At 44.2% G+C, this 12682-nt stretch overlaps 2 protein-coding genes across 2 annotated transcripts; both read right to left on the bottom strand.

Moving 5' to 3' along the window:
* Nucleotides 1-407: 407 nt before the first annotated feature.
* On the bottom strand, nucleotides 408-4147 carry LOC306969435 (solute carrier family 2, facilitated glucose transporter member 6-like). The gene is made up of 8 exons (XM_079565056.1): nucleotides 3914-4147; nucleotides 3037-3308; nucleotides 2862-2958; nucleotides 2572-2671; nucleotides 2309-2502; nucleotides 1859-2034; nucleotides 1514-1785; nucleotides 408-1019 (listed from the first exon to the last, which is right to left on the bottom strand). The coding sequence occupies exons 1-8, from the start codon at nucleotides 3959-3961 to the stop codon at nucleotides 691-693; spliced, it is 1488 nt and encodes a 495-aa protein (XP_079421182.1). The 5' UTR covers nucleotides 3962-4147; the 3' UTR covers nucleotides 408-690.
* Nucleotides 4148-4796: 649 nt separating this feature from the next.
* On the bottom strand, nucleotides 4797-11603 carry LOC306968599 (solute carrier family 2, facilitated glucose transporter member 6-like). Its single transcript, XM_079564026.1, has 9 exons — nucleotides 11433-11603; nucleotides 10526-10797; nucleotides 10350-10446; nucleotides 8585-8684; nucleotides 8322-8515; nucleotides 7491-7666; nucleotides 7146-7417; nucleotides 5478-5848; nucleotides 4797-4819 (listed from the first exon to the last, which is right to left on the bottom strand). Exons 1-8 carry the CDS (start codon nucleotides 11478-11480, stop codon nucleotides 5520-5522), a joined length of 1488 nt encoding a protein of 495 aa, XP_079420152.1. The 5' UTR covers nucleotides 11481-11603; the 3' UTR covers nucleotides 4797-4819; nucleotides 5478-5519.
* Nucleotides 11604-12682: the final 1079 nt, after the last annotated feature.

Raw genomic sequence — 12682 nt, 5'->3', positions numbered from 1 at the left:
TTTAAAGAGTAAAATGAGCGTCATTCTTATGAAAAACTGACAATGATGTTTCTTATCAAAACTACTTTATTGCAGCTTTTACATTGAGGTCACTATATGAAAATGTGTTTAAACCACATTTGACTTTTGATCCATTGAGGAGATGTAGTGGAGTAGAAAGTACAGTACCAACACATTTTTCTGTTGATGTACTTTTTACTTTGTTATTTTCAACCAATGCCGTTTAGTGAAAATACTCACAAATAAAAAACAGTTCAATCAAAAAATTACAATAATTTGCTGTATTGTACAGCAAAGCCCATACAATATTTTTGCTTATGAGTTTTTAAAAATACTCAGAGAAGGTAAACAATGTGATATGGAGGTTTGGATTCTATAAGGGGTCTCTGATCTTTCTGGGCTGATTTATCCATCTTTCCAATCAAGACATTGCTAATACATGTACAGATATGGGCCTTTCGCAGAATACATCCTGGAAGCACAGTTTTACAAACAAGAAAATGAAATAAGTAGAACATCAAACAAAGAATTCTGCTTGTGAGAATTTAAAGCTGCTGATCAGGCTGCATCAGGGGCAGGTCTTGAGCAGGGCACGGGTCAGTTGTGGATTCTGGTCACTTCAGGTTTAGTGGGATCTTGTCCTGAGCGCTATAAAGAGATCTGTCTACAACTGTGGAAATCCAGCGTTGTTCATGTGGACTCCAGCAGAGAGGTGCTGCGACTGCCGATGGTGAAGGAGCGCCCCGTCCTGAAGTAGTTCTCGATCTCCTCCAGCGAGCGCCCGCGAGTCTCTGGGATGCACACGGCGTTGAAGAGCAGGCACAGCACGCACACCACGGTGAAGAGGAGGTAGGGCACGTACAGGCCGAGGTCCAGAAGGTGCGTGAAGGCGTGAGTGAGCGCGAATGCAGTCAGCCAGCTCACCGTGACGCACAGCCCTGAAGCCACACCCCTCGCAGCGAGGGGCAACACCTCGGACATCAGCAGCCAGGTGATGGGACCCCAGCCCATGGCATATCCTAGGAGACAAGTATTTTTATTTTGGTTTGCAACAGTACTTTTAAGCACATTAGCATTTCATGTTTTATACATGATTATGTCACGCATAGTTACAGCCGCCATTTTGAAGACTGAAGTGTGATTATGCTGGACTACAACATGTAGCAATACCGCTACGCAGGACAACTGACTGACTCTTACCCCTGTCACATGTTCCATTCAAGGCTAGATCTTTTCTCTTGGAGAAGTTTTAACAACTTGTAGCTCAGCAGCTTTATCCATGTTCTCCAGGGCAGGCCTTGCTACTTTTAAGTGGTGTCAGTAACTCCAAAGGCAATTCATAAGAATAAAAGTTTTTGGTTTAATCAGCTTTGCTCATCGACATGAGGTGCACTATTTTGGATACAGCATCTGAGATGCATAACTTGGTATGGAGGTCCACAAGATGGCGGCCATAACAACAAAACAACAAAAGTCATGTGATTGAAAGGCACGTGTAGGCGTAGACACTCACCTAAGATAAACACCATGGTGCTTATGACCGGGATGAGGCCGCCGCCTGTTGTACCACTCACAAGGGCATTCTGGGAGTTGTCGTACAAGGCAGTGCTGTTCAGAGGGTTGGGACAAGGAGTGGTGTGGGAGGTGATGGTCAGTGTCAGGGAGGAGAGGAACATGAGCATACTTGATGTGTACAACAGAGCTTTACGCCCAGCTTTGTCCATCAAACAGGCTGCCACGAGAACAGAAAACAAGCGCACCACACCCACCAGCGCAGCGTCGTACCTGAAGATGAGATGTGTGTCAGTCAAGGCGAAAGGGAAAATGGTTGATTTGAAAAGTGTATGAAGTCACATACTCTGGTGACAAGGAGACTTTGCTCTTGGTGAAAATGGTTTGCAGGTAAATGAGGATTGGAGTGATGCCTGTCATCTGCTGGAGGAACCGCATCCCCACAGAAATGAGGATGGGTTTGTAGTACACAGGTGTGGCCAGCTGGGAAAAGGTCACTTTGCTTTGTAGGTTGACGCTATGCTAAAATAGAAAACAAAGATATATAAAAAAATAAAAAAACATTAGTTGACTTAAGGCGGCATGATGAAAATTGCGATAATGACATTATTGGGATATTTTCCTAAACTGGTTCAACATAGTATGTTACATTAAAAAGACAGTAACGTTGGAAATCTGGACTAAAACAGAGCTTATACACATTTTTTAAGTTTAATAATAGTAGACCCTTTCATTTACAATGCTTTCTTGATACTCTAAGCTCCTAATTCATAATTCACCGTGATTACAGTATTACCTGTATTGCACTGAGCTCTGGGTTGACGTCATAGTCCGGTCCCCTGAGCCAGCGCAAGGCCTGCTCCGCTTTCTCCTCTCGGCCCAAAGACAGCAGCCTCCTGGGAGAGGACGGCATGCAGCACAGCAAAGTGACCATGAGCACCGCCGGCACTCCTCCGGCTATGGCCAGCCAGCGCCAGGGCACCCACAGACCTGCACAAGATCACCTTAGGACATTGGTGCACAAGCCAGATGTTGAAATGGTCTGAAGCTTTCACCTACCCAGAACATACAGAGTTAAAGCTCCAGCCACTGCAGTGATCTGAGGACATGAGCCCAGTGCACCTCGGACTCTCTTGTGGGAGATTTCAGAGATGTAAACCTGCCATAAACAATGAAAAAATACTGCAATTGACAAATGACATGATTATTTTGCAAAGTCCCAGTATAGATGAAAACAATGATTTACAGTAGCATATTTAAACCACTACTGTGCATATAAAGGTCAGTTGAAACTCTCTGTGGAGTTAGGCATCCCCACAGTAGCTTAACTTAAGTATTCTGTGACTTACAGGTATGGACGCTGCAGTCATTCCTCCTGCTAAACCTGTAAGGAATCGTCCCACATAGAGCATTAATAGGTTAGAAGCCCCGCCCATCAGCATGTACCTAAAAGAAGTGAAAATATGCACTTTAATGGAGAGGCGCATTCATGTAACATCAGGAATAGTGTTTCCCTGGACACACCCTATAGACGACGGCACTGCTGACAACATAATGCTCATCTTTCTTCCAATCATGTCATTGGACAGCATGGCCCCCAGGCCCCCGGCAGCGGCCCCCAGAGTGTAGATAGAGCCAAAGAGCGCAGCCTCCGGGGTGTCCATCTTCAGCCGGGGGTCGGCATCAGGGCCCTGCAGCACGGGCAGGACAGGGGAGGGGTACACCATGGAGTAACCAAAGCTGAAGTTTCCCAGGACAGCAGAGAAGACAGCCAGGAACAGTCGGGCGTTCTGGATCTGGAAGTCAATTATAAAAGTGGCTAATAGATTAACTGCATTCAAATTCATCTGGTTGTACACAGATGTAAGACGTTGGCCAGTGTTAGAGTTTACGACAAATGAAAGCACATAAGAAAACAATAGCTGAGATGGTACTAGGCAGTGCTCACTTTTTCCATTGTTTGTCTTGTTTTATGGCATGAATCATAACCTAGTATAAAGAATGTAAATTACCAGGTAATGTGGCAAGTGTATTTTCTTGGTACACAATGCCTTGCTAACACGACTTCTCATGCTATTTCCTTGAAAAGTAAATAAAATAGATCCATGCCAGCCACAGACAGAGTGACTGATTTTAGATTTATCTTCCATTCAAGCCCCTCACTACTAAATCAAAGTGTTTATTTAAACTGATTGCCTGTCTTTGTTATTTGGTCTATAATTATGAATGATTGGTCTTGTAGTCAATGGCAAATTCAACTCAAAAATGTTAAGTCAAAATGAGACAGTCAGTGCTCGTCATAGACATTTTCTAACCTTTCACTACTGCTTTGCTTGGTTATTAAGACTCAAATGTGGCACACATCAAACATTGCACCAAAACAATAAAAACAAACACATACCTTGCCTGGTCTTTGGCGCAGTAGTGGTGTCTCTTCATCTTTAGCCATGTCACAGCAGAATCAGAATATCCAATGTGTAGCTTTGTTAAGAGTGAATCCTTTGAATGCATAAGATAATTCAAATGAAAGTATGGTAGTGTCTGGTCATGTCTGTTCGGTCAAGTGTTCACTCACTAAGGCAAAGTGCTGGCCTTGATGTTGTCACTTATGCTATTCCCATAGTTGGTGTGGAAAATGTGATTTCCAGTTAGTCATTGTGAAAGTAAAACCAAACCATCATGAATTTGGGCAAACTAAAAAAAAAAAAAATCTAAAGCATGGACTGATTGAAAAATACATTTGCCCCTTTTAGGTTCATAGGCTAAATATAACCCAGTAATTGTCCAAAAGGATTTTTCATCTTTTGATAAACTGGTCAACACAAATGGACCCCTTTGTAGTCCTATATGAAAAAGGAATTAACTGTGTAACTCCTGAATTGGGACATAGTATGATAAAGCAGAACATCTGCAGCAGAAGGCTTCCTGTTTCCACTGTCACCACATCTCTGTCGCACTATAGATAATAGAGGGATCATGGAGTTACACAGGGTCAAATTGAGCAAGAAGAGGTGGTCATTTTAGCTTTTAGCCTTAGATTGTCCATCTATAACATGAACAGCTTTTACCAGGGGACCCCTGCTGAGCTGTGTGGACAGAGAGGCAATTCCACTTTGTTGTGATCTAGCTGGTGATAAAATTGATATAATAATCAATTTTAATATTCTTAAATAGTTTGTTTTATTTTTGCTGTTATCAAATATACAAAATTCAGATACATTTGGTGAGCTAGTTGGAAAAGAGGTGAGCAGCTACAGATTGGAAACGCCTCGACAAGGGTCATGTTAGTGCGATCTTGCCCTGAGTGCTATACATGCGTTTCCAATGACATCACGCATAGTTCCGGCCGCCATTTTGAATAACGAAGTAGAATTATGCAGCGCTACATGTACCATTGTCTCTACTCAGGAGGCAAATTAAAGACAACTGATTGACAGTGGCATTTTTATGTACTCAACAGAGTCTCAGTCTGAGTCAGTGTTTAAGCTGCTCAAGACGTTAGCATGCTACCGGTTAGCAACTGTCATCATTCAACTGTCAATGGCTTCAACAAGTGTGGCTCACATCTATGAACACTGAGGAACTACTACAGTAACAGCTCAGCTCTGACCTCTGTCACATGTTGTATCCAAGGCTAGATGTTTGGAGTGTGGTTCAGGGCTTTCTCTTGCAGAGGTCAGAGCTGAACTGTTGAAGCTAAATGCTAACCAGTAGCATGCTAACGTCTTGAGCAGCTTTAACACTGACTTATGCTGGTTTCTTCACATAAACGTGCGTCTCTGGGGCCATGTTTTTACTGTTGTCTTGAGCAATGATTCCGAGTACATAAAAATGCCACAGTCAATCAGTTGTCTTCCATTTTCGTCCTGAGTAGAGATATTGTTACATGTTGTAGTACTGCAGTATTCTACTTCAGCATTCAAAATGGCTGCCATAACAAAAAAAGTCATGTGACTGAAAGGCACATATAAAGAGATCTGTCTACAACTGTGGAAATCCAGCATTGTTCATGTGGACTCCAGCAGAGAGGTGCTGCGACTGCCGAAGGTGAAGGAGCGCCCCGTCCTGAAGTAGTTCTCGATCTCCTCCAGCGAGCGCCCGCGAGTCTCTGGGATGCACACGGCGTTGAAGAGCAGGCACAGCACGCACACCACGGTGAAGAGGAGGTAGGGCACGTACAGGCCGAGGTCCAGAAGGTGCGTTAAGGCGTGAGTGAGCGCGAATGCAGTCAGCCAGCTCACCGTGACGCACAGCCCTGAAGCCACACCCCTCGCAGCGAGGGGCAACACCTCGGACATCAGCAGCCAGGTGATGGGACCCCAGCCCATGGCTTCCCCTAGAAGATGAGGAGTATTTATTATGAGGTCCTACCTCTGGCTTTATTTTGATTTGTATGAGTACTTATGGGCACATTAGCATTCACATTTTATGCTTTAATAAATGTTTGCCTGATTATGTCACGCAGTTTTGAAGACCAAAGTGTAATTATGCTGTATTACAACATGTAGCCATATCGCTATGCAGGACAGCTGACCGTTTATGTGTATATGTGTATGTGATTGTAATCACTGCTCAAGCTCAACCGCAAAAGTAGGGCCACAGAGAGCACATCGCTACTTGGAAAACTCTTATCTTTAATGTTTTTAACCGAAGAACACAAAACATGATGATCTCAGTTTTGTGTATGTTTACAGAATGGAAAAATTGAATTAAACATAAAAGACAGCAACCAGTGAAAACATTCACACTACACAGTTTCTTATGCAATTTTATATATGTTATCCATTTGTCCCATTTTTCTTTAAATTCAGCTTCTTTCCATCTAAGAATGAAGGTCATTCTTTCCATAGTGAATATTTCCTGCACAATGTCCATCCACTGGGTATGGCTGGGGGGGCGCAGGTTTGAGCTAACTTCTCATTAGTGCTTTCCTCCCTGTCGTCAATAATATCTTATCCAAATATTGATCATCTTTCTTCACATTAGAGGCCCAGATACATTGTGGTAAAAGTTAATAGTACAGAATAGTTCAGTACTTTGCATAAAGTAAGGTGGACAGATGTCCAGTAAAGGTTTTATCTCAATGCAGTCCCAGAAAAACATGTGTTAGCATCAACAGTGCCACATTGCCTCCAACACATTTTTTGGGTGGCCAGTTGTTTACTTTTAATAGATGGCGTGATAAAGAATCAAATGAAATTAGACCCAATTGAAATTATTCCTCCGTTGATCCAATATTTGAACACTGGGTTATGCATTCTTTAATATTATTCTTCCCTTCCTCCATTTTGTCTTACTACGTTATACCAAATTCCCATTGTGAATTGTGCAATCAGGGCAAGTAATTCTGTCAGTTATTCAGTCAATCAGTTGTTTTTGCTCCAATAAGGATCTGAATATTAGGCTTTGCTACTTTAAAGTGGTGTCAGTAACTCTCCAGGCAGTTTCTAATAATAAAAGGTTTTGGTTTTATCAGCTCTGCTCAACTACATGAGGTGCGCTGTTCTTGGATGTAGGATCTTGACTTCAGTCAGTGAAGCTTGATATGATACACACTAGCCAAGGTCCCCAATATGGCGGCCATAACAACAAAACTCATGTGACTGAAAGTTTGTATCGGCGTAAACACTCACCTAAGATAAACACCATGGTGCTTATGACCGGGATGAGGCCGCCGCCTGTTGTACCACTCACAAGGGCATTCTGGGAGTTGTCGTACAAGGCAGTGCTGTTCAGAGGGTTGGGACAAGGAGTGGTGTGGGAGGTGATGGTCAGTGTCAGGGAGGAGAGGAACATGAGCATGCTTGATGTGTACAACAGAGCTTTACGCCCAGCTTTGTCCATCAAACAGGCTGCCACGAGAACAGAAAACAAGCGCACCACACCCACCAGCGCAGCGTCGTACCTGAAGATGAGATGTGTGTCAGTCAAGGCGAAAGGGAAAATGGTTGATTTGAAAAGTGTATGATGTCACATACTCTGGTGACAAGGAGACTTTGCTCTTGGTGAAAATGGTTTGCAGGTAAATGAGGATTGGAGTGATGCCTGTCATCTGCTGGAGGAACCGCATCCCCACAGAAATGAGGATGGGTTTGTAGTACACAGGTGTGGCCAGCTGGGAAAAGGTCACTTTGCTTTGTAGGTTGACGCTATGCTAAAATAGAAAACAAAGATATCAAAAAACAAGCTGGCCATTAGCTGACTTAGGGCTGCATGATGTGAAGGAAAAAAAAATTGATAACTGTCTTGCATATTGCGATAACGATATTATTGGGATGTTTTACTAAACTGTTTCAACATGGTATGATAAAAGTAACTCTGGGAATCTGTACTTAAACAGAGCTTAAACACATTTTAAGTTTCCTTGCGTTTTTTGTTGTTGAGGTTGTTCTGGAAAATACTTAAGTATCAAAAGTATAATGTACAAATTTGCAGCTTCAAAAACACAAAAATTGCACCCAAATTAACTACGACAACACAATGGTGATTGACGGAACCAGTCTGCGCCATCGGCCCCTCCGACCACCACCAACCACTCACTCACTCACTACATTTACCAGGCTTCCTGGTGTTCCCAAACGGTCTCCCATCCAAGTACTGACCAGGCCCTTCCCTGCTTAGCTTCCAAGATCTGATGGGACTGGGCAGAGCAAACTTAAGTACAGTACATAAATAAATGCACTTGTTATTGACCTCCTCTGACTGTGCAGATCTGATTTGATTTATAATAATAGTAGAACATTTCATTTACAATGCTGTCTTGTTACTCTAAGCTCCTAATTCATAATTCGCTGTGATTACAGTATTACCTGTATTGCACTGAGCTCTGGGTTGACGTCATAGTCCGGTCCCCTGAGCCAGCGCAAGGCCTGCTCCGCTTTCTCCTCTCGGCCCAAAGACAGCAGCCTCCTGGGAGAGGATGGCATGCAGCACAGCAAAGTGACCATGAGCACCGCCGGCACTCCTCCGGCTATGGCCAGCCAGCGCCAGGGCACCCACAGACCTGCACAAGATCACCTTGGGACATTGGTGCACAAGCCAGATGTTGAAATGGTTTGACGCTTTCACCTACCCAGAATATACAGAGTTAAAGCTCCGGCCACTGAGGTGATCTGAGGACATGAGCCCAGTGCCCCTCGGACTCTCTTGTGGGAGATTTCGGAGATGTAAACCTGCCATAAACAATGAAAAAAAAATAGCAATTCACTAATGACTATGATTATTAAATGAAATTATTAAATGAAATAATTATTTTGATAAGTCCAATTTCCCTCATTTACAATAGTATATTTAAACCGGGCCTTCTGGAGTCCCTGGGAGGGGTACTAAATGGTGCCCTGACTGGGGACTCAATTGTTCTACTGGGGGGCTTCAGCGCCCCCATTGGGGCAATGACATTGAGACCTGGACAGGGCTGATTGTTAAGAATGGCCTCCCTGATCTGAACTTGAGCGGTGTCCTGTTATTGGACTTCGGTGCAAGCCACAGTTTGTCCATAATGAACACCATGTTCGAGCGCAAGGGTGTCCATAAGTGCACGTGGCACCAGGACACCCTAGGCCGGAGATCTATGATCGTCTTTGTGTCATTGGATCTCCGGCCGTGTGCCTCGCGTGTGAAGCGAGGGGCTGAGCTGGATCCACAGGGGAGGAAGCCGGTCAGACCTGGCAGGCCTAAATGTGTTGTGAGGTCTGTTGGGAACGTCGGATGGATCTTCTCCAAGATCTCGAGGGAGGTTGGAGACTTGGAGTCCAAGTGGACCTTGTTCTCCTCCTCCATTGAACATGGTGGTGGCGCCCAGCAGTAAGGGATGCCGTCAAAGAGGGAGTCCTACTTGACCGTGTTGGCTTGTGGGACTCCGGAGGCCGCTGAGAGGTACCGGCAGGCCAAGTGTTCTGCAGCTTGTGTGGTCGCAGAGTAAAAAACTCGGGTCTGGGAGGGGTTCAGAGAAGTCATGGAGGAGAACTATCGGTCGACCTCGAAGAGATTCTGGCAAACCATCTGGCGCCTCAGGAGGTGGAAGCAGTGCTTCACCAACATTGTTTACAGTTCGGGTGGTGAGCTGCTGACCATGACTGGGGATGTTGTCAGGCGGTGGAAGGAGAACTTCGAGGATCTCCTCAATCCCACCATCATGTCTTACGATGGGGAAGCAGAGGCAGAAGCAGCCGGGATGAGGATCAGCAATCCGAGGCCATGGTTCGCCACCGGAAAAAGGTGGCTTCCCCTCTTCAGGTCGGTGGAGAGTCCTTGCCTCAAGTGAAGGAGTTCAAGTATCTCTGGGTCGTGTTCACGAGTGAGGGACGGATGGAGTGTGAGATCGACAGACGGATTACCGATCGATCTATGTTCCCACCCTCACCTATGGTCATGAGATCTGGGTAATGACTGAAAGGACAACGTTGCGGATACAAGCCGTCAAAATGAGTTCCTTCTCAGGAAAGAAACTCTCACCCTTCGCACCTTTCAAGATCGGGTTAGGAGCTCAGTTTCCCAGGAGCTCAGAGTAGAGTCGCTGCTCCCTCACGTCGAAAGGAGCCAGCTTAGGTGGCTTGGGCATCTGTTTCGTATGCCTCCTGGTTGCCTCTGGGCATATTGGGAGGAGGCCTTGGAGTCCCCCCCTTGGAGTCCCCCCCCAGAACAGCTGGAGGAGGTGTGTGTGGATCGTGAAGTCTGGGCATCTCTGCTCAGACTGCTGGCTCCGTGACCCGGCTCCAGATGAAGCGGAAGGAAATGGATGGATGGATATTTAAACCACTACCGTGCATATAAAGGTCAGTTAAAACTCTCTCTGTGGCATCTCCACAGTAGCTTAACTTAAGTATTCTGTGACTTACAGGTATGGACGCTGAGGTCATTCCTCCTGCTAAACCTGTTAGGAATCTTCCCACATAGAGCATTAATAGGTTAGAAGCCCCGCCCATCAGCATGTACCTATAAAACAGTGAAAACATGCACTTTAATAGAGAGACACATTCATGTAACATCAGGAATAGTGTTTCCCTGGACACACCTTATAGACGACGGCACTGCTGAAAACATAATGCTCATCTTTCTTCCGATCATGTCATTGGACAGCAAGGCCCCCAGGCCCCCGGCAGCGGCCCCCAGAGTGTAGATAGAGCCAAAGAGCGCAGCCTCCGGGGTGTCCATCTTCAGCCGGGGGTCGGCATCAGGGGCCTGCAGCACGGGCAGGACAGGGGAGGGGTACACCATGGAGTAACCAAAGCTGAAGTTTCCCAGGACAGCAGAGAAGACAGCCAGGAACAGTCGGGCGTTCTGGATCTGGAAGTCAATTATAAAAGTGGCTAATAGATTAACTGCATTCAAATTCATCTGGTTGTACACAGATGTAAGACGTTGGGCAGTATTAGAGTTTACGACAAATGAAAGCACATAAGAAAACAATGGCTGAGATGGTACTAGGCAGTGCTCACTTTTTCAATTGTTTGTTAAGAGACTTCACCAACCAATGTCTCGTTGTTTGCGTCCGAGAGATTCAATGCTGGTGTTGGAGGCGCAGATTGGTAGCCACGTCTCTGCCCGTCAGCCATAGGGCACTTGGTTACATTTTACAGCACAGTTTTATGATGGAAATCGGATGATACTTGCAATTAGTTTTAGATTGATTTTATGGCATCGTAATTAATCGTAACCTAAAGAATGTAAATGACCAGGTAATATGGCTAGTGTTTATTTAAACACGCATATGTATTTTAGTTCTTCCAAATGTGCCTTTCTTTGTGATTAGGTCTATAACTGTATGAATGATTGGTCCTGTAGTCAATAGCAAATTCAACTCAAAATTTTAAGTCAAAATGAGACAGTCAGTGCTAGTCATGGACATTTTCTACCCTTTCTCTACTGCTTTGCTTGGTTACAGCATTAAGGGCACCAAAACAATAAAAACAAACACATACCTTGCCTGGTCTTTGGCGCAGTAGTGGTGTCTCTTCATCTTTAGCCATGTCACAGCAGAATCAGAATATCCAATGTGTAGCTTTGTTAGAGTGAATCCTTTGAATGCATAAGATAATTCAAATGAAAGTATGGTAATGTCTGGTCATGTCTGTTCGGTCAAGTGTTCACTCACTTAGGCAAACAAGGTGCATGACTTGACTTGATGTTGTCACTGACCTTTTCCATAGCTGGTGTGGTGATTTCCAGTCATTGTGAAAATGAAACCATCAAAAAGGACAATTTGGGCTAAAAGTAACATACAGTTGTGTTCAAAAGTTTACGTACCCTGGTAGGATTATTATTATTATTTGGTCTTTTTTTTAGAGACACAAAGATAACACGAAAAATTCACTCATAGTTAGTGGTTGTGCGAAACCACTTATGATCAAACAACTGAGTTTACCCTTTTTAAATCATAATGATTATTGAAACTGCCAAAATCCCTGATCAAAAGTTTACATACTCCAGTTCTTAATATGTGTTTGCCCCATTTAACATCAATGACAGCTTGGATTCTTTTGTGGTTGTTGTGGATGGTAAAACTGGCCATTCTTTTTGGCAAAAAGCCTCCAGTTCTTGTAAATTCCTGGGCTGTCTTGCAATGAGAGGTCGACATGGCCTTGTGCTTTGGATCGTTGTCATGTTGGAACGTTCAAGTGCGTCCAAGTGCGTCCCATGCGCAGCTTCCAGGCTGATGAGTGACACTTTTCCTCCAGTATTCTTTAATAACTGCTGTCATGGTGAAAGCAATTTTGACCAAGTTCCCTGAAGCTCACACATCCCCAAAACATCAGTGATCCACCTCCATGTTTCACTGTAGGAATGTGTCACGGGCCTTGTTGACTCCTCCAAACGTAACGTTTAAGGTTATGGCCAAAAATTCCAATTTTGGTTTCATAATTTCAAGTGACATTGTTTCAGAAATGTTGAGTCTTGTCTCTGTGCTGTTTGTCATATTGTAAGCGGACACATTGTAGCATTTGCGAGGTGATGGCCATGCAGCCCATTTTTCATCAAGTGCCTCCTTATTGTGCATCTTGAAACAGCTGCACCACTTTTTCCTGTATTTCATCTTTTTTATAACCCTCTCCCATTTTATACATCAAGCTGGTGAGAAATTGATTGCGGATTAGTCAACTTTAATAGTGTTTGTTTTTGTTGTTATTATAACTTCATTTTGTTTTTCTAGCCTAACGAATGTTCTGGCTAC

This window comes from Gobius niger (genome assembly GCF_951799975.1).
Source record: "Gobius niger genome assembly, chromosome: 10".
Taxonomy (NCBI): domain Eukaryota; kingdom Metazoa; phylum Chordata; class Actinopteri; order Gobiiformes; family Gobiidae; genus Gobius; species Gobius niger.
The sequence above is the reverse complement of the archived record's forward strand: the minus strand, read 5'-3'. Positions and strand labels throughout refer to the sequence as shown.